Consider the following 18,640-nt stretch of genomic DNA (forward strand, 5'->3'; position numbering starts at 1 on the left):
TCCACAGTGCGAATAAAAGTGCCAGTAACCTTAATAATACATGCCGGCCTCCCCCAGCCCCATATTGCTGTCTCATTTCCATATTGATTACCACCTCGAGTTAACCAGATTGCAGCCACTGTGCTCCAGCAGTTAGACAGCCAGGCTTGGGAGAAGAACTCTCCTGTGTGCCTTAGTTTCATTATGGAAGCATCTACTGTCCATGCAAATCTCTTACTTTTTCTCTTGTCTCTGTCTTGGCACAATATACTGGTATTGACGATAACCGTGATATTTAAAAGATGAAGTATTGATACTGTGTAAGTAATACGCATATGATAATATCAGGATGGCAGGTTTTGTGGATTTTTTGTTTATCAGTTCATCTGGTTATTGTTCTTTTTGTAGGCTTTTGTAGAGTTATGTTTAAAGACTCTCACACCACCTCCCTATACTTGTATTTCAGACTAGTTCATTTGCCAAAATGAGACAAATCACACAATAAACAATGTTAAATATGAATTTGACAGATACCATTATTACGATCATAGTTATTTTTGAATTTTTTGTAGCTATTGCGATAATATCATTATCATGAATTCTTTTGGCCCTAGTTGTGTAGTGAAAATCTGATATTGTAACAGCCTAGCTGTGATTTCTGTAACTGCAACCTTGTGTGTGTGTGTGTGTGTGTGTGTGTGTGTGTGTGTGTGTGTGTGTGTGTGTGTGTGTGTGTGTGTGTGTGTGTGTGTGTGTGTGTGTGTGACAACAGGAGTGGTCCCCTTCCCACAACCTGAAGAGTCTAAAGAAGAAGCAAATGGCAGCGAGGGAGGCCATGGCTCGGCAGACGGTGTCAGACGCCGAGCAGAGCAGTGTTGAGTCGTCCGTCATCAGGTCAGCATCATAAAGCTTAAGAATTTTGTTTATTGTTTTGTTCTTTGCTTTGGCCTTTTGCCACAATAGAAAACACTAAGAAATAGTGTGACATATTTTTCAGACTGACATTCATGAGTAAAATCCTTCAACATCAGACTGAAATTATGTGAATTTTTTTTGGTCATACATTTGAAGCAAACAACTTTCCCTGGTTGGGAATCACTGGCCTAAATGGGAGTGGCAGTGCCACTGTCTGCAGCAGAAGAGCAAGATCTCCAGCTGAAATATTTCAGACTGGAATGTTGTCAAAAAAACTGACATGCTGCACTTATCTGAGGCAATTGTCTGTTTTTGTGATTTCTCCACTACAGTCTCCTGCAGGATGCAGAGAGCAAGTCAGAGACCAGCCAGGCCATATCAGCCAGGGAACATTTCGTATTCACTGACACAGACGGGCAGGTCTACCACATCACCGTGGAGGGCAACACAGTCAAAGATGGTGCACGAATTCCCCCTGATGTGAGTCCAGAGACTATGTGTCTTTCTTATGTCTCTTTTTACTTCATGTTCTCCTGAACTACCTCAAGGTCATCCACACTGATCCTTGCACAAGCCTTTTCCTACCTGCTTCATATTCCTCTGTCTCCGTTCAGTGTAATTTGTGGTTAATCCTTTCTGTACACAAGATCTAAATCTGTCTGTTTACTTTCTGCGGACACCACTTAGTATGTCTGCTGTCACTATTTTTACCTCATATTTTCTCCTTTCTCTATAAATGTATGTATCAGTCTGTTATCTGTCAGTATTGTAACTTACACTGCCTTTTATACTATATTTCATCTTCACACACCACATCCATCACTTTTTGCCCTATTTTTTTGTCTTTTTTCTGTCGTCTTTTGTTCTGTTTTTGTTCTTGCGTCTCTCCAGCTTTGTCTCTCTAATGTTTAGAGGTTAAATCTTTTTTTTGTTTGTTTTTTTGCAACATGTACTATTTTTTTTTCACTTTCAAAGAGAATGACAAAAAGTGTTTCACATCTGTCACTTCGCTTTTTTTTCTGTGATCAAACCTCTGCATTGTGTCATCATTTTTCTTCATTTTAGAGCTCAAAAGAAACACTGGTGTCTGGCTAGTAGCCAGCATCTGCACAATTTCCTCCTCTCTTTAGTAAAATCCATTACTCCCCCTCTATATCCTGTGTCTTTCAGGTTCTTTGTGGGGCTTGTGTGGGAGATGATATAGGTATTGGCAAAAAGTAGCCAACTTAATGTGCCACACTCCGTAATAAACTACAGGGAATCAAGGTGAAGGTTTTTCAGCTAAAATCCCACAGTTTTGTTTTTTTGCCAGATACATTTTTGCTTTAAGAGAACAAACAGCCAACTGAAGGTGTGTGATTTTTACTTTTTCATCAGTGTGTCATCAGTTTGTCCCAGATAGTGTTTTGCTCATGTTTTCTGTACTTGTTCAAAGCGTGACTCAGGCTCAGGGAAAGAGAAACTGTTATTGTACTTACCTTTAAAGCATCTTATGGTAACCTAGCCATTTATTTGCTTTGACAACCAGGCTGGTAAATAGATGCGAGCTATTACTGAGGACAGGTTTTCTTTTTCCCTAGATGACTGCAAGATGCAGTGGTAATATCATAACATTTAATTATTTTACAAGTCAATGCGTCACCACTAACAAAGAACCATTTGTTTGCTAATTAAAGAAATTTGTTTCGTTGACCACACATCGATTTTCCCCAGAGTAACATAAAATGAAGTCTATTGTTCGGTGAGACTATTGGAAGATTTTAGCTTCAGGAACATTTGCTGACTCATTATCTCGTCATGCCTTGTAATTGTGTCGAGATTAGTCATGCGATCAACCTTCTGTTGTTAGTTGGTGATCGCCTACATCTTCTGTCAATAAAAACAGAAGAACATCATACCTTATAACAACCATTTATCTTATGGTATTTTTTTTATTGGAGGTGGGCAAAATCATCTTGCTCCATGCAGTATTTTTAAAGGAATGCCACTGTAAAGTATCAATTTTTCAAGTCCATTTCCAAGCAGTGGCAGCCTGTGTTTTCCTCTCTCACTACCTGCATGTATTTGCACCACACAGACAGACACGGGAGGTTTACCTGGGGATTTTAAAGCCTTATCTTTGTGACGGCTGCAGATTCATTGCTCAAAGATTTGCATACCCCAAAGGTTTTACAATCCTTTCAGGATGATAGAGGATCTTCATATCTCTGTCAGGAAATTGACGCAAACTCTCCTAAAAAGTTTTGTCCTATCATCCGCTGTGCACACACTGAAGGTGAGCTGACACCTAATGACTTCACATCAGAACTCTGTCTTGTGGCGCAGCCTTACAGAAACTCTGATTTCATGCTTGTTTACCACTCGGCTGCCACAGATATTTTTATTTATTTTCCTGTTTTCATTCACACTCAAACATTAAATGCTAGGGTGTATGATGTTTTATAGTACAGAGATAAGTGCTTTTTTGTGCTGTTGGGAGTACCCACATGTTGGCTGCATTAAAGGCGTGGCTTATGAAAATCATCACATAATTTTTCTTGATTCTTCTATTCTCTAATTATCATATTATATGGAGGATGATCATGGACTTCATATGACTTTTTAAGAGTCGCACATTATCTTAGTATTTCAAGATGGCTCGTCAACAGTAATTTTAAGTAAAGTTTTGTGTCTGAAAATAATTGAAAATAATCAGATAAATGAAACAGGCGAGATGCTTAAAGTGAAGACACGCTCTAAAAACTTTTAAATGAATGTTTAGGTCCATATCAGTCGCAGTTTTCAGATACTTGACTCGATTAGGAATCTTTTATCAAGGGACAAATCTTCCTTCTTTGTCCTCAAACAGCTTCTCAGAAAGTATCTTTCCTCTTCCTGTGTTGCAGGGCAGTATGGGCAGTATCGCCTGCATTGCCTGGAAAGGTGACACCCTGGTGCTCGGAGATGTGGACGGCAATCTCAACTTCTGGGACCTTAAAGCACGTTTGTCCAGGTGACAACTAAATGCTAAGATTTTATGCAGTTTATGATGAATTACTGTATAACTAACCTTACCAGAATATCAATGGGTTGATTATCAATCTGTGCTAATTGTCCATTTTCAATCTCAAATCAACCTTAAAAAAAATATATATATATACATTGGATAATAGCTGATGTATTTGTTATAAAATATGTGTGCAGTATTGTAAGTTATGTCATTTTTAAGAAATGGATTTATTCCAAAATGACCAGTGCTGTTGATGTTTTCAGGGGTATACCGACACATCGTGGCTGGGTGAAGAAAATTCGCTTCGCTCCGGGGAAGGGCAACCAAAAGCTGCTGGTCATGTACACGGATGGAGCAGAGGTCTGGGACACCAAAGAGGTGAGGCTCTACACACTAGCTCTTTTCCGGTTGCTGGTGACATTTTTCAGCAGCTTATACATTGATTGTTTTGGTGTAACACTTTCTAAATTCCCAGCATACACCTCACCACACCACACTGCAGAACTCCAGTAAAAGGGAAGAAGCTGCAGCGGTCTGCAGCTTCAAAGTAGTGGTTTACAGCTTTACAGATTTACTGCGGCAGAATTAATGTGCTTCCATAGGACTGTAATCACTGAAGCACTGCAATATTGTGGTGGGTATATTTAACTACTGTCCTCTCAAACTAATGCCGTACTAATAGTATTAATTGTCCTGTTGCAGTTAAAAACCCATTATGTTGTGCTATGTAAGTACACATACACAAGTCTTAAAAGCCTTCTGCTGACATTTATAAACTAAATCATAGCAGGATGGATGATCCTGATTTCTGTAAGCGGTGTGCATCCTCGCTCTTAACTTTGTTTACCAAAGTCATCCAGAAAGTCCTCTCTCTGCACAGTCTTAATTACACCTCATCTAACAGTCCTTCTGGCTAGTTTGCACTCCAGTTCATCATTTCATCTAATGTCATAGACTGGAGTTTTTTTTTTAATTTATTTGTTATATCTATCCACTCCACAATATTTGTTAGCTTACCCAGCAGCAATGAGTGTTAAAAATTGAAAAGCAGATGAATGTGGACGCAGAAATAAGCTCTGGTGTAATAAGCAGCGTGAGGTGGAAGTCACGGTGGAGGGAGATGGTCCCAGTGGAGCACTATTGTCTGGATGGAGGGGTGTTCTTTCTTGAGGGAAGCCGAGATAAGACACAGTTTTCGGTCCCCGGTCATAAAAGCCCGACAACAGATGGATCAAGATGCAGAGCGAAACGAGCAGCAGCTATTGAGCGGGAGAGAGAGGGAGGAGAGGAAGTGTGGGAGAGATTTCTGAAATGCTTCAGCGCTCTGCTGACAGCTGGGTTGCACCGACTACCATACAGCCACATAAAAAGCCAGATAGAGAGAGGTTTTAGAGAACACCTTGTGACCAGGTCAACCGAGTCTTCCATTCTGTGTCCTGCTATACTCAACGTAAATTAGTTTTCAGTAGCACGCCACTGTTTTTAATCCAACAGGTTTTTTTTTTTTTTAATCCAGCAATTGTCCCATATTGTGTCTTTCTCTCTTTGAATTTTGCTGAATAATGACTCATTTGTCATCATCTCTTTAGACTCTTTGCAGATTGTAGGTGACAGTTTCAGTTGAACTACCTTGGATCTTCTCTCTCTCAGGTCCAAATGGTCAGCAGCATGCGGATCGGTCGCAACGTGAACTACCGCATCCTAGACATTGACTGGTGCACATCAGACAAGGTCGTTCTGGCCTCTGACGATGGTTGTATCCGAGTGCTGGAGATGGCCATGAAGTCCGCCAGCTACCGTATGGATGAACAGGACCTGACTGGTGAGCTGGAATGGATGGAGGAAAATTGTAAAATGAAAGGACTTAGAGAGGTTTTAGGAGAGAGAAATGGGGGCTACATCAAGTGGTTTCCTAATGCAAAAGAAATAATTTTTTTAATTACATAATGATACATGATGTAATATTACTTTTTATCCACAGATCCAGTGTGGTGTCCTTACCTGCTGGTCCCCCGAGCTGCTCTCACCCTCAAGGCATTCCTTTTACTGCAGCCCTGGTCAGGAACCTTCACCATGGACGTCACTCAAGTGTAAGTCTCAGCTCTGAGTAAACTGCTCTCCACTCTGATATCATCCTATTTATGATTTCATGAGTACGGCTAACAACCATATTTACATTTACTCCACATTTACATATTCACTCTTATGGCCAGTCTTAAGTTTCAGCCTCACCATAGGTTGCATTTGGACTGTGGGAAGAACCCAGAAGCATCTGGGAGAAACCCAAACACAAAAAAACATGCAACTCCACACTAAAGGAAATAGTCAGTAATTAAAATTGTGACCTTGTTGAAAATTATTATTACTTAGCTTTAATTTTTCTTGCCCTGTATACACAAAAAAGCATTTTTAAAAGGAAGCATCATGGCATTACTAGACTTCTTGGTGCTGGAGATGCTCTGTGCGAGTCTGCATGATCAGTATATCCTGACCAATGCATTTTTAAATGAGCTGTTCTGGTGATGTAGAGCTTGAGCCAATTCCAATCCTTTTGTTTATTGTAACTCATGTCAGTTCGCTACACCAGCAGGAAAATAAAACCCGAACCCTGGCCCCTATCCCTAAAGCTAAACCAAGTAAGCAGAGCAACACATTGGTATTTTCAATTATTGATACCCACACAGCGTGCATCGGTGAGTGAGCAGAGCTGCTTTAGGTTAAACTGCATTTCAACTTGTTTACCGTGCATAGTTCAGCCTGGGGGTGAAGGCAGGCTGTCAATCTCCCGTGTAACTTCCGTTCAACAACAGTTACAGACTGACTCACTACATACAGTATGTCATACAAAACTCAATAAATCATTGTTTTTAGCAAATTAATATCTTACATATCTAAAAATGTTTGGCTTCATTCATTTTAATGTAGACCTGTTTTCAGACTGACTGTGCATTTGTATTAAAACATATTAGTCTGGTAAAAACATGATAGTGTCATCACTATTTACTACAGTTTCACTTTGGATTTGAGGCTGATTTTTAGTTCATTTTTTAGTTAAAAACTAGAATTAGTTGTGAGCAGAAATCGTCTAAAGGTCGTTGCGGTTAGTAATATATGAAATCAGGTATAAGACTTGCCTATACCATAACATATGGCAACCAGCCAAGCATTCAAGTTTTATACCCACCTTATAACCACCTTTGTAAACAAGTCAACCTGGGAGCCAATAGATGCCATCCTGAGAGAGGGAGAGTGTTCCTTTTGTTTTCAGACAGCTACATATGTATTTAACTATAGCTTAATACAAGTATGGCCCATTTAACTGAGCTCTCAGTGTTGCACTGCTTTCTTTTATTAACCACACACAGCTGCCTTATCGTAAGTCAGGCAGCTATATTAGCAGCTTTCGCGGGGTGCTACCTGACCTCGGCATAAATGTTTGAATAGAGTTATCTATTACTGCCTGACACCATAAATCGACTTCTCTTAACAAACAGGTTCTCAGCTTCCCATTTAATATCAGGCCAGGTTTTTATTTTAGGAAGACATGTGAGGAGCCATTTGACTTTGTTTGATCCCTCTGTTTCAGAGACTACACTGAGAAAGACGAGATAAAAGGCCTAATCCAGGAGCAGCTCAACTCCCTGTCTAAGTGAGTTATTACACTGTTGATTTGTCTTGGAAAAGCAATTACACTCTGTAGCTCAAACTAAAGTATTTAATATTGTCATTACGTGAATGCCAACAATCAGATATTGGTGCATGTATATATATGTATGTGTGTTTGCCATCATCTTTTTACCTTGTATCAGTTTTTGTTTATGCACTTTTGGCTTGCAGTCGCAGTCCCAGGGTCCTTTGTGTTTAGACAGCAGACCCAAAGAGCATGTAGTCCGTGGGCTGACAGATAAGAGGAATCTTCTGTAACAGCCACACTGTGCCTGCTGTGTTTGAGAAGTGTAATTGGCTCTCACCGTGTTCTGATTGTCAGTCTCTGATTGGCTCCCCAGTGATATGAAGAGTGTGCTGCAGGACCCGGAGTTCAGTCTGCTGCAGCGATGCCTCCTGGTCTCACGGTGAGCTACAACTGGGCATGGAGTTACCACTGTTGGCTGTCTGCACACACTATACTGTGTTCATGGTGGTTGACGGGTACCACAACACTATGAACACAGTATATATATATATATTATATATAACAAATATAGTATATATAACAAATAGAGCCACCGTATTGCCTAGACTTATGTTCAGACAAACAGACGTTATTAGAAGCAAACATACTGAGTTAAAGACTTGGAGACTTGACATGGAAGTGATGGTTACTGAGTTTGAACAAAAGTAGAGTTTCTGTAACAAACAATCTTTTATCCTAAAAGCAGAATGACACTCACTCGGGACATAAACACCTTTCATTGGTGCATGCGCTCTCTCTATCATCACAGGGTAATACACTATACAACAATGCAACAGTAAGCTCTGAAGCCTTAACAGAAGACGTGTTAAACTTGTCTTTGACTCGGTATGTTTGCTTCTGATAACGTCTGTTTGTCGGAACATATGTCTAGGCAATATGGTGGCTCTATTTGTTACAATGATCTAAAGCCGAACTGGGTTTGCAGTCAAGCTGGTTGTTGCTCAGTGATTGATCTGGATATAATTCAGCCGAGCAAGACATAATTAGAAGGTGTGGGAGTGATTTCTCTAAAGAAATACGCTTAATTGTATACTTTCATAACATCGTTTAAGTTCTCACAGCAGACATTTGTGGAATATCAATAAAGAAATACAACATTTTAATCTAATTCAGAATACTTAATGTAATTGGGGAAAATGAGCATAATGATTTGAGATTATGAGCCAAATGTGCTGTTGAGCAATTTAGTTTTAAAACGGTCAAGATATCTGCCATTAAACAGGATGTGTTTTTGCTGGAACTGTACAAAAAGCATGACATGAGAGCTTGTGTCAGCAACTCAGCAATCTCATCTCTGCCCCAGTTCTCATTTCCCTCAAGCATCTGACAAATCTAGAGCAGCCAGTCTGCATCCTTTTATCAAAGCCGTGATGTACCTGGACCCTTCTTGGTACTCGCGACTGGTGCTTTGCTCACAGAGAGCTCATGCTCATGTCTCTGTATCCTGCCGTCCCAAGTTACTACTGTTAAGGTGGCAATGTAGCCTAGCAACAGCTGTGTGTCTGTGCAGATATGTTAAAAGAAGGCTGAGAGAGTTAAACCACAGAGGAAAAAGCAGGAGGATGTGGAGACAGGGTGGAGGGCTGAAAGAGCGAGGTGTGGACTGAAGATGCAGGAACGGCAGTCATTAGTGAGCAAACTACCTGTAAAACTGATTGGCATGTTGATTCTGACTGCACAATTAGACTAACTACTCCAGAGAGAACATTATCTACTCTGAGCCCAGCTGATGTCTTGTTGTGGTAAACTGCAGGCTGTTCGGGGATGAGTCAGATCTTCACTTCTGGACAGTGGCGTCCCACTACCTCCAGTCATTTGCCCAGGCTCGTCAGCTAAGTGTGTCCACTGCAGAGGGGCAGGCTCCAAGTGAAGGAACTCAGACATCCCCTCACAACCACCTGGACATCTGCCACGACGTCCTGTGTGAAAGCTCTTACTTCCAGGTCAGTAGAACAAGAGAAGAAGAGAAAGCGTTTGCCTGATTTGTTCCATTTCCTCTCTTTGGTAATCAGAGACAATAGAGGCAAACACTGATTGAAACAGTCAACACTATAAAAAAAAAAAAAAAAAAAAAAAAAAAAATCCCCTCAAGAGTCATCCAGAGGCACTCAGCACCCTCAAGTCAGACCACACACATACAAACACCACCAGCCTGTCCCTTGTCATCCACAGTGGCAACAACATGACCCCAGTGACACCATATATTCCACTATTAATAACATTGTATCTCCCCTGTTGTCTCACTAAGCCCCCTTCTTTAAAGGAAGCAACTTGCACTTTTAAGCCTTTGAGGTCAAACTCATCTTACGCTTCATCCCTCACTACATTTAATTCCCCCAACATTTCCCTACAATGATTTTGGCCCACACTGGGATACGCTCAATTAAAAAATCCCCTCTTGTTTATGCCATGTCATTGCTCGGATCAGTGCGTCTTGCTGATGAACCAGTACCCAAGGACCTCGTAAACGATACCCGGAAACCTCTTTTTGTTTTTTGTTTTTCAAGTTTACTTATCGACCTCTTTTGCCCTGAAGAGTGTTAGAAAAGTTTCTTCAGAAGATCCCCATTGATTGGTTCTTCTCTGCTCTGTCTGCCCTCATCACTGTGATGGTCGACATCATTGAACAAAGACATCGCTGAACAAAGACATCCCCCTTAATGTTACCATGGTGAATGCAAGGGGTTTTTTTGTTAAAATACTTTTTTTTGTTTAGTATTTGTGATGCACAGTGTTTTTGTGACCAGGCTGCAGAAAATATTTCTGTGGAATTTGCTTTAGAGGAATAGTTTGTAAAAAATAATAAAATAAATGTTCTATAGTAATTAAAAAGTTGGCCCACTGTGCAAGTGAAGACAAGCATTCACTGGTTTTTGGTAGATCTGGGTTTTTTCAATAAACCCAAGAGAGCAAAGGAGAGAACATGTACCTTTTTTGATGAAACATGATTACCCAGTTAACGAGAAATGTCAAGTAGCTTTTAGCTAGCATCAAAGTTTGAATTATCCAAATTTAAAGTAATTTCACTTATTAGAGGCTCGGTAGAAAATACTCAAATAGGCCCGATCATTTTTTTTTTTTTTTTATGGATTATGCACTTTTCTTTTTTTGTGGAAGTTTTTCTCCCTGTTAATGAGGGGCCATGCGGTGATCACAAAGTTAGGACTTTCAAAGAGTTAGCCAGACAGTCTGCTGCTGCATTTGTCTCCTGTTGTCATAAAACAGCTTCAGTGGCAGCAACCTGACTGTAATTACTAATATCCAAGACTCCAATACAGAGCACACAGCTCTGAAGTTACTAAACTAATTTGGTATCTCCGCAAGGATTTATGCCCACAGCTCTTACACACAGAAGAATTCATCACCATAAAAAATCCAAAAAAGTAAAGCGTCTGTGGTAGATATAGATACACAAGCGTTCACACAGACACACATGCAGCGTAATTCATTTTCAACTATGTTGTTATTTCTTCATTTTCCTCCTCTTCTAAAACTGATGGGCTCTCATACTTTCAAGTATCTATTGCTGTTATTATGTGTCATGCTTAGTATTTTCTCACTGAAAGAAGCCTGATCTCCCATCAGGGAATTTGTAGTGAAATAATGGGAAAACGCCACCAATAATGAGAGTCAGTATGGGAGGCTCTGGCACCAGAAACGCTGTGAAAACTCCTGAATATTTTAAAGACTATAATTATACTCTTCATCTCTGGACTCTGTAGTTCTATAATTGTCCTCTATCCTTTTTTTTTTTTATTCATTATTAGTCAATTCATGTCCTTAGTGTATAATGTATGTGTACTAACTCATTCCATTGCTGTCTCTCTCCCACACACACACACACACACACACACACACACACACATACACACACAAAATGCATCTTTTCAAGCTGTATGAAAAAAGAGTAAGCTAACTTGTGGCTCCACCTTTACTGCTCAACAGAAGTTCCAGTTGGATCGGGTTCATCTGCAGGAGGTGAAGCGCTCCAGTTATGAACACACTAAGAAATGTGCCGACCAGCTCCTCTTGCTGGGTCAGGTAAGTACTACACTACCCATACTGCCCACACAATTGCGTGTGTAAGGCTGCTGTAGATAAATGTTGCAATGCAACAATGACGTTACAGAAGAATGTCCTGTTCAGATGTTCTCAAATGATTTAGGAATTCATCACACGTCTTTTATGGCTGACCTCACATATAAATACATATCCATATACACACATATATTAATAGACACATAGTTTTTGTTTTTAGCTGCAACATCCTTTTGATAGTTGTTGCAATCTTTCTCCATCTTTCTTACTTTCAGGCTTTCAAACTATATGCTACCTTTCTCTCTCTGACATACACATGTATTAACAACTTCACACGCCTTGGCCGTGCATATAAACATATCGTCATTATTGTAAATAGGTCATAGCAGTGCTCTGGAGCCTAGTGAAACAAGATGGATGGTAAGTGCTGTCTCTGTCCTCCCTTGTGTCTCAGCCTGCGGGGGCCGGATTCACCTCTCTCCCCCTTCAATGTCACAACTCTCCCTCTAATCACAGGCTGCAATCAGTGTGTTGTGTTGCTGTGTGTTGGAGTTTCAATCTTTCAGTAGGCAGACAGGCAGAGGCCAGCCTGTGCTGACCCCAAAGTGAGCTTGAGCCTTCATCTCCACCAGATGAAAAGAAGGATAATCAACACAATTTCTCCATGCATTTCTGTCCTGTTCAGCTCACTGCATGGTTACCTGACTGAGCTGCAAATGCCTTGTTTCTCTTTGCTACATCAGTCATTACATTGTCATCTCTTTGTTGTTGTCATCTCTCAGACGGACAGGGCAGTGCAGTTACTATTGGAGACGAGCGCAGACAACACAAGCTACTACTGTGATTCACTCAAGGCCTGCCTAGTGACCACCATCACCTCCTCAGGCCCCTCACAGTCCACCATCAAACTAGTGGCCACCAACATGATCGCTAATGGCAAGCTAGCAGGTAGCGTTCTGATAGTAACCTTCTCCACTCTTATTTTAATGAGTACAAGTAGCAATAGGCCTTTAACTCTTTCAATATGATGTGTTTTATCTTAGGTGTTTTAAAAAGGTTGCAGCAGTTTTTCATCCAAAGGAAAAAAAAAAAAACATGTCTCTCCAGCCTATAGTAGTATAACGGTATTGGTGTGTGAGCAGAGATAGCCACCACAAGCCATCATTTCTCCATGTTACAAACTCTCCTGTTTTGCTGTTTGTCAGAGGGAGTGCAGCTGCTGTGTTTGATTGACAAGGCGGCCGACGCTTGCCGCTACTTGCAGACCTACGGGGAGTGGAACCGAGCCGCCTGGCTGGCTAAGGTAACTCAGCGTGACGGTTTCCATCAACAGCAAACATCAGATACTGTGTAATGTTTTGATAGTTTGTGGGTGTGTGGGCATGGGAGTGAAATGGTAGTACATGCAGCATATGTGTATGATTGAGTTTTTATATTTCCAATATTTAATTGTAAGAAGATTTACAAAATGTAATTGCATAGATTGATTACATTTAGTAAGAAGCGCCTTTTAAAGCAGCTGGAGTTTGAGTGCCATGCATGTTGTGTGTGTTTCCAGGTGCGTCTGAACCCAGCAGAGAGCTCAGATGTGCTAAAGCGATGGGCAGAACATCTGTGCTCCCCACAGGTCAACCAGAAGTCTAAAGCCATCCTGGTGCTGCTTTCCCTTGGCTGCTTTTACAAAGTGGGAGAGATGCTCCACAGGTAAGAACAAGCCCGTTGTACATGTTTAGATGTGCGATAGTTTGGCATTATCTATGACTGCGTTCTTGAAAATGAGAAACACAATCGCTGTAGTTTACTGTATTAATTCCATTCAAAGAAACACATGCATATAAAAATCCAGTCTTCTTTGACTTTCCTCTTCCTTTGCTCTCTCTTTTCATCCACAATCGTAAACACTTGAGTCTTTTCAGTTGGTTCCTCTTCTTTTCTTCCTGAGTGCGTTTTAAGGACTCTTCACAGTGGACGGCATAGTCTGACTCCGTATCTTTTACAACAGAATCAATCCGTTGGTCTACCTGTCCTCCTTGACAGCTCGTGTGCCGAGTTTCTTCCAACAGCAAAAAATCTCTCAGAGAATTAGAGAGGCATCAGGATGACAGAGTTGATGAATGTTTAGAATCACAGACAAATCACAGACAAACCAGGAATGATGCTGGTTTCTGACAATATCTCTCACAACCTCTTCCTGCCTCTCCTCTCTTCCTCTCGTCCGTCGCCTGGACAGTATGAGGCACTTTGATCGCGCCGCGCTGTTTATTGAAGCCTGTCTGAAGTATGGTGTGATGGAGGCCAATGACTCTTCCAATATCCTTTTCTGAAAACCCATTTCTAAAGTCAGAGGGCAATTTATGACCAGAGTTAGCTCCGCAGCTAACTCCGTCTATCTCTGCTACAGACGTGCACCCAATAGCACAGAGCTTTTGTCACAATGAAGCTCAATTTAGATGCTCCACTGAGTACATCAAGCTACATTTCACATGTTCCCAACAGCCAATACCACACTCCTGTCACAGAGCTCAGTTATACCGCAGACTCATAAGAGAACTTTTACAACCTAAACATATTGACTTACACTGACCACTGAGCTAATATGAAACCAGCTTGTTTAGTCACAGTTAGACTGATTTTATTTGCCTTAGTTGTAAATGTCTTTACAACTTTATACTTAAAGGAAACCACTTGGTCTCACACTCACTGAGATCATCTTGTTGACTCATCAACAAAGGGATAAATTAACTTTATGGTCCTCTACTTACTGTAGCTGCAGAATAAATCAGTTCTACCAGCCAGTCACATTAATGCAGTGCATATTAGAAGTGGAAATGACAAGAAGAAATTAGGAAAAAAAAAAACTTTAAAAAATAATTCAAAATGGGTGTCCTCTAAAGCAATATTTCATCTAGAAATTATTTGTAAATCATTGTGTGTATAATTAATTGAAGACATCCCTTTGGCTTGTTCATTGGTCAGAACTGGCTTGTAGCCACTAAGTGATTTCTGATTTATGGAGACCAAAACAGAACAGACTAAGCATGCACAAGAGCAGCTTCCCTCGTAGCAGAGGATTTGTTTGTGATGTTATATATCAAGCAGAGTCTCGGTAAAAATGCCTGTTTTTCAGACTTAATATCTGCTTTTGTTGGTTTTTTTGTTGAACATGTACTTTTTTAGAAATACAAATGGGTGAGACGCTCATGGAAAAACCAACATAAAGAGCTTTATTTTTCTGAAACAAGCCCAAGCACAAATGCAAGCATGTGTGACCATCTAATCTTTGCAAATTTGTTGACTATGAGCAGTAGTGCAAACATGGCACAGTGTGGAGCACTGGAACACAGGGTAAATACACTTCACACAATACAGAGAAGTGTTTCTATTATTTAGTCTTCTGTCAATGATTGAGATGTCCTAAATTTTATAAATGTCTGAGTGACCACTAAAATAATCTTGCATTTGCATTATAAGGTAATCTGAGGTCTGGTGACTGCAGACATCACCACATATAATTCATATAATTCTTTACACACTAGACTTTTCAGTCTCCCCTTGCGCCCTTTATGGAAACATTTCTGATTATTATGTGTCTCGCAGGTTTGTTGCCTGTTTTACAGTTTTCACTGCACTCACAGCTCAAGAATGTGAACTGAAACGACAGAATGTTTTTGTCTGATAGCAGCTTTCGTTGGCTTACTGTGTTAATTATATCCCATGAAATGTTTTAAGTTCTCCTTGACCTGCATTTGCACATAAACTTATCGAGGCTGCGTTTTTGGACTATGCACGGCTGCTGCGCTCACTGGGCCTGCGGGAGGGTGCTGCTCTGTGGGCATCACGGGCCGGCAGCGCTGGGGAGCAGCTGATGGAGGAGCTGTTCCAGGGAGAGGGAGGTGTGCCAGAAGCCATTTTTGGCGAAGAGGAAGTCGAGCTGGGCCAGGAGAGCACCGAGTGACCTCAAAGAAGGAGGGGAGGGGTTTGAAAGAGAACGGATGGCATACCCTCTGATGCAAATCAAGGGTCGGCCATTCAATCTAACTCCAGTAACTTAACATTTGTGAATTAACTTTGTGTCAGCATCCAGGGGAATCATGATCATTATCTCCGCATCGGGAGAAGGAGGTATGAGGAGTTTCCTCCATGTGAAGTTGTTAGTCAGTCAGTCACTAACGTTTGCCTGTGTCTGTGACTATACCGAGTTTCTTAATGTTTGGTATGACCAGTGTGTGTTTGTGTGCATATGTGTATGTATGCATGTAACAGCCCCAAAAGAAACACACTTGTTTCCTCCTTCCCTCAACAAGTGAGGTAATACACATCGTTGTTATTCACCTTGATATCAGTGTGTGACTTTGTTGGTTAATGAATTTAACTCATTGGATTTTTTTAATGGTTGCTTGTTAAACTTTATTTTGTGTGCCTGTTTTAATAATTCCAAAGTACTGTTATAGCTCTACAGGTTTAATTTGCCTTTTTGCTGCTGAGATGAAATGTGGCAGATTTACCTTGTCCTGAAATAATACATTCATTATTTCATTTTGAAAATGCACTGCCATTATAATGGGCCCCGTACCTACTTTTCCATGACTGAATTCCAAAATTAGTTTTGTGTATTTTTGATTTTACCAAAAACACTGTATAATTTGAATGATAATTGAATGAGACATAATTTGCTCTAAACAGACACATAGCACACTGGATGCTTTGTCCACAGCAGGTGGTGCTGTACAAGTGCTGTCCAAGCATCTGCGGATGTAACTATGGCACAGCAGTAAAATTAGTTAGCCAGGCCACCCTCCACTTATTATACTTTTATCAGTATATTACCTCCCTGTGTTGAGAGGGGAGAAGAATCTAACTGCTGCCACCTCAGTGATACCATTTAATTAGCTTGTGTAGACTTCAGTTAAATAGATGCTGGTTGTTCATTAATCCATTCCATTAATCCAAACGGAGTTTTTAATTTTCTACTTTTATGAAGACTTGGGAGGATACTTTGCTCTCTGTGTGCTTTGATGTTTGTATAATGAGGTTGTTCTCTGGTGTGTGTATTACAAGAAGAGCTGTCAAAATGTGTTGTAACTCATTTAAATCAGACCTCTGATGGATCATTTACACACAAACAATACTATGTGCTGCTCCTACTGTTCATTACAATCAAAAAACCTTACACACTTTAGGAAGTGATTTAGACTTGCTCACATGACTCCTCTACTCTGCTTTTGCCTCATTTAAACATAGTAAATATCTACTGATCAACAAAATCATCTATATGACAATGCAAGGACTTTAGTGATTGTGTGTTTAATTGCTTTGTAACATGTTTAGTTGTCCTGGAATGAGACAGTAACTCAATCCACGGGACCTTTTCAGTGTGTTATTGTGTTTCATAAACACGTCAGTGCCGTTTCTCTTTGTGTTAAGGTTAACCCCAGGCAGTGTCTCTATGGCAACCCAGGCCTATTTTTGGGGACTACATGTTGTATCTTTAGATCCATTTCACATAGCCCCACTAACATACTGTAGTATCACGTAGAGAGCCAGCATAGAGTCATACAACCCAGCAGATAATCAGCTGTAGTTTACCTGGTGCTGTGTATCTTCTTCTAATCATGTGATGCAGTATTGTGGCGGACACATGTACTGTGCTGCCTGTATTTTATGATTAGGCACTGGTTTGATTAACACTCGCTGCTTTTCTTTGTACTTAGATGAAATTTACAAAACTATGCTGCTCAAAGGTCAGGCATGTAGTCGAGAGAGAAGACATGCCCGGAGAAGTGTGTTTTGTAAGAAGACAACAAATTGTGATGGTGTCAAAGCTTAGCCTTTTTTCATTGTTCTCTGTTCATTGTTTACACCGTTATCCTTATGCTTTAAGCTATATAAATATCACAAGAGAAGAAAAGATATATGTATATATGGATGGCAATAAAATCAATATTATTAACTTGATGTTTTAAGTTTGTTGTTTGATGTCTAAAGATGTTGCCACAAGAGGGCGCTCTTAGCCCTCAATGGCGAGGAAATTGGCTGTGGCTCTTTGCTGTTTAATGGCAGTCATTTGATAAGAAAAGACCTGTTCCATCAAGTGTTCTTTGCAATTATCCTCTTTTAATTTCAGCGCAGGTAGATTGAATTTGAATGTACATTCATTTATCAAACTGTCTTAAAAGTAAATTAGTTCTTGCATGAGCTGCTTCCGCAATTAATTACTTCTTTTCTGCTCAGAAGGAGGGCCAACAGCTGGCTTCAGCTCGCTGCCCAGCTCTAACCGTTTTCACCCTTTTCTTCGCCTCAGATTTATTCATTGACGTGTATTCTGTTTCTTCTCTCTCTCCTCCAAAAAGCAGAGCACAGAGAGAAGAAAAACAGTCTGAAACACAAATAACTTGATTGTGTTCCTTTAATGGCTTAATGAATAACCGCCGGAGAGCCGATCCAGCCGTTGCAGCCAGGTCATCAGTATGCAGGGCCTCACTACAAGATTTCTATTCTGTCCTAACTGCTTATGCAGGCTACCACCCAGATAGCCAAATGGCTCTGATAGCAACTCCCATCCAGACGTCCTCACTTGTCACTTCCCTTTTCCACCTTATATGTCCTTTATCCCTCCTTTTTCTATCCGTCCTTGCTTTTCTTCTACTTAAAGAAAACAGGCAGACTCCATGTGCCAACTCATGTTCTTGCTGCACCACAACCTTCACTAATTTCCTGGAAGTCTTGTTTCCATCTGCTGCTTGGATTTCTCCTCTCAGTAGCTGATCTTCCTGAAATAAGACTCAAAGCTGTGTCAGAAACACAAGATTAAGTGTGTTTGGATCCAGAGCAGTGAGGAGCACTTATGTTCATCTAACAGATGGAAATCACTGGCCCTCACTGCTTCACGCTACAAACGGCGGGAATTAAGAGCCGGCTCCAAATTAATCGTATTCGGTCATTTCCGTTACGCTTCGAACCAGGCCTCTGTGTGCAGCAAGCAGAGACACAGCCACCACTGCACAGTCTGTGTGGTATAGACAGTG

General features: G+C 40.6%; 1 protein-coding gene across 1 annotated transcript in view; it reads left to right on the forward strand.

The window, feature by feature from the left end:
- Positions 1 to 17,570, forward strand: part of wdr11 (WD repeat domain 11) — a 50,876-nt gene extending 33,306 nt beyond the window's left edge. The window contains 15 exon segments of the mRNA XM_023411738.2: positions 752 to 873; positions 1,227 to 1,374; positions 3,780 to 3,886; positions 4,147 to 4,261; positions 5,534 to 5,705; positions 5,865 to 5,973; positions 7,470 to 7,532; positions 7,891 to 7,956; positions 9,331 to 9,520; positions 11,523 to 11,618; positions 12,398 to 12,563; positions 12,821 to 12,918; positions 13,174 to 13,319; positions 13,846 to 13,925; positions 15,368 to 17,570. Coding sequence (XP_023267506.2) covers positions 752 to 873; positions 1,227 to 1,374; positions 3,780 to 3,886; positions 4,147 to 4,261; positions 5,534 to 5,705; positions 5,865 to 5,973; positions 7,470 to 7,532; positions 7,891 to 7,956; positions 9,331 to 9,520; positions 11,523 to 11,618; positions 12,398 to 12,563; positions 12,821 to 12,918; positions 13,174 to 13,319; positions 13,846 to 13,925; positions 15,368 to 15,570 — 1,881 coding nt within the window. The 3' untranslated portion in view covers positions 15,571 to 17,570.
- The last annotated feature ends 1,070 nt before the right edge of the window (positions 17,571 to 18,640 follow it).

The sequence above is a fragment of the Seriola lalandi genome, unplaced genomic scaffold, assembly GCF_002814215.2.
Source record: "Seriola lalandi dorsalis isolate HSWRI2012SDOR001 ecotype SW California unplaced genomic scaffold, Sedor1 jcf7180002054470, whole genome shotgun sequence".
In the NCBI taxonomy this organism is placed as follows: Eukaryota; Metazoa; Chordata; class Actinopteri; order Carangiformes; family Carangidae; genus Seriola; species Seriola lalandi.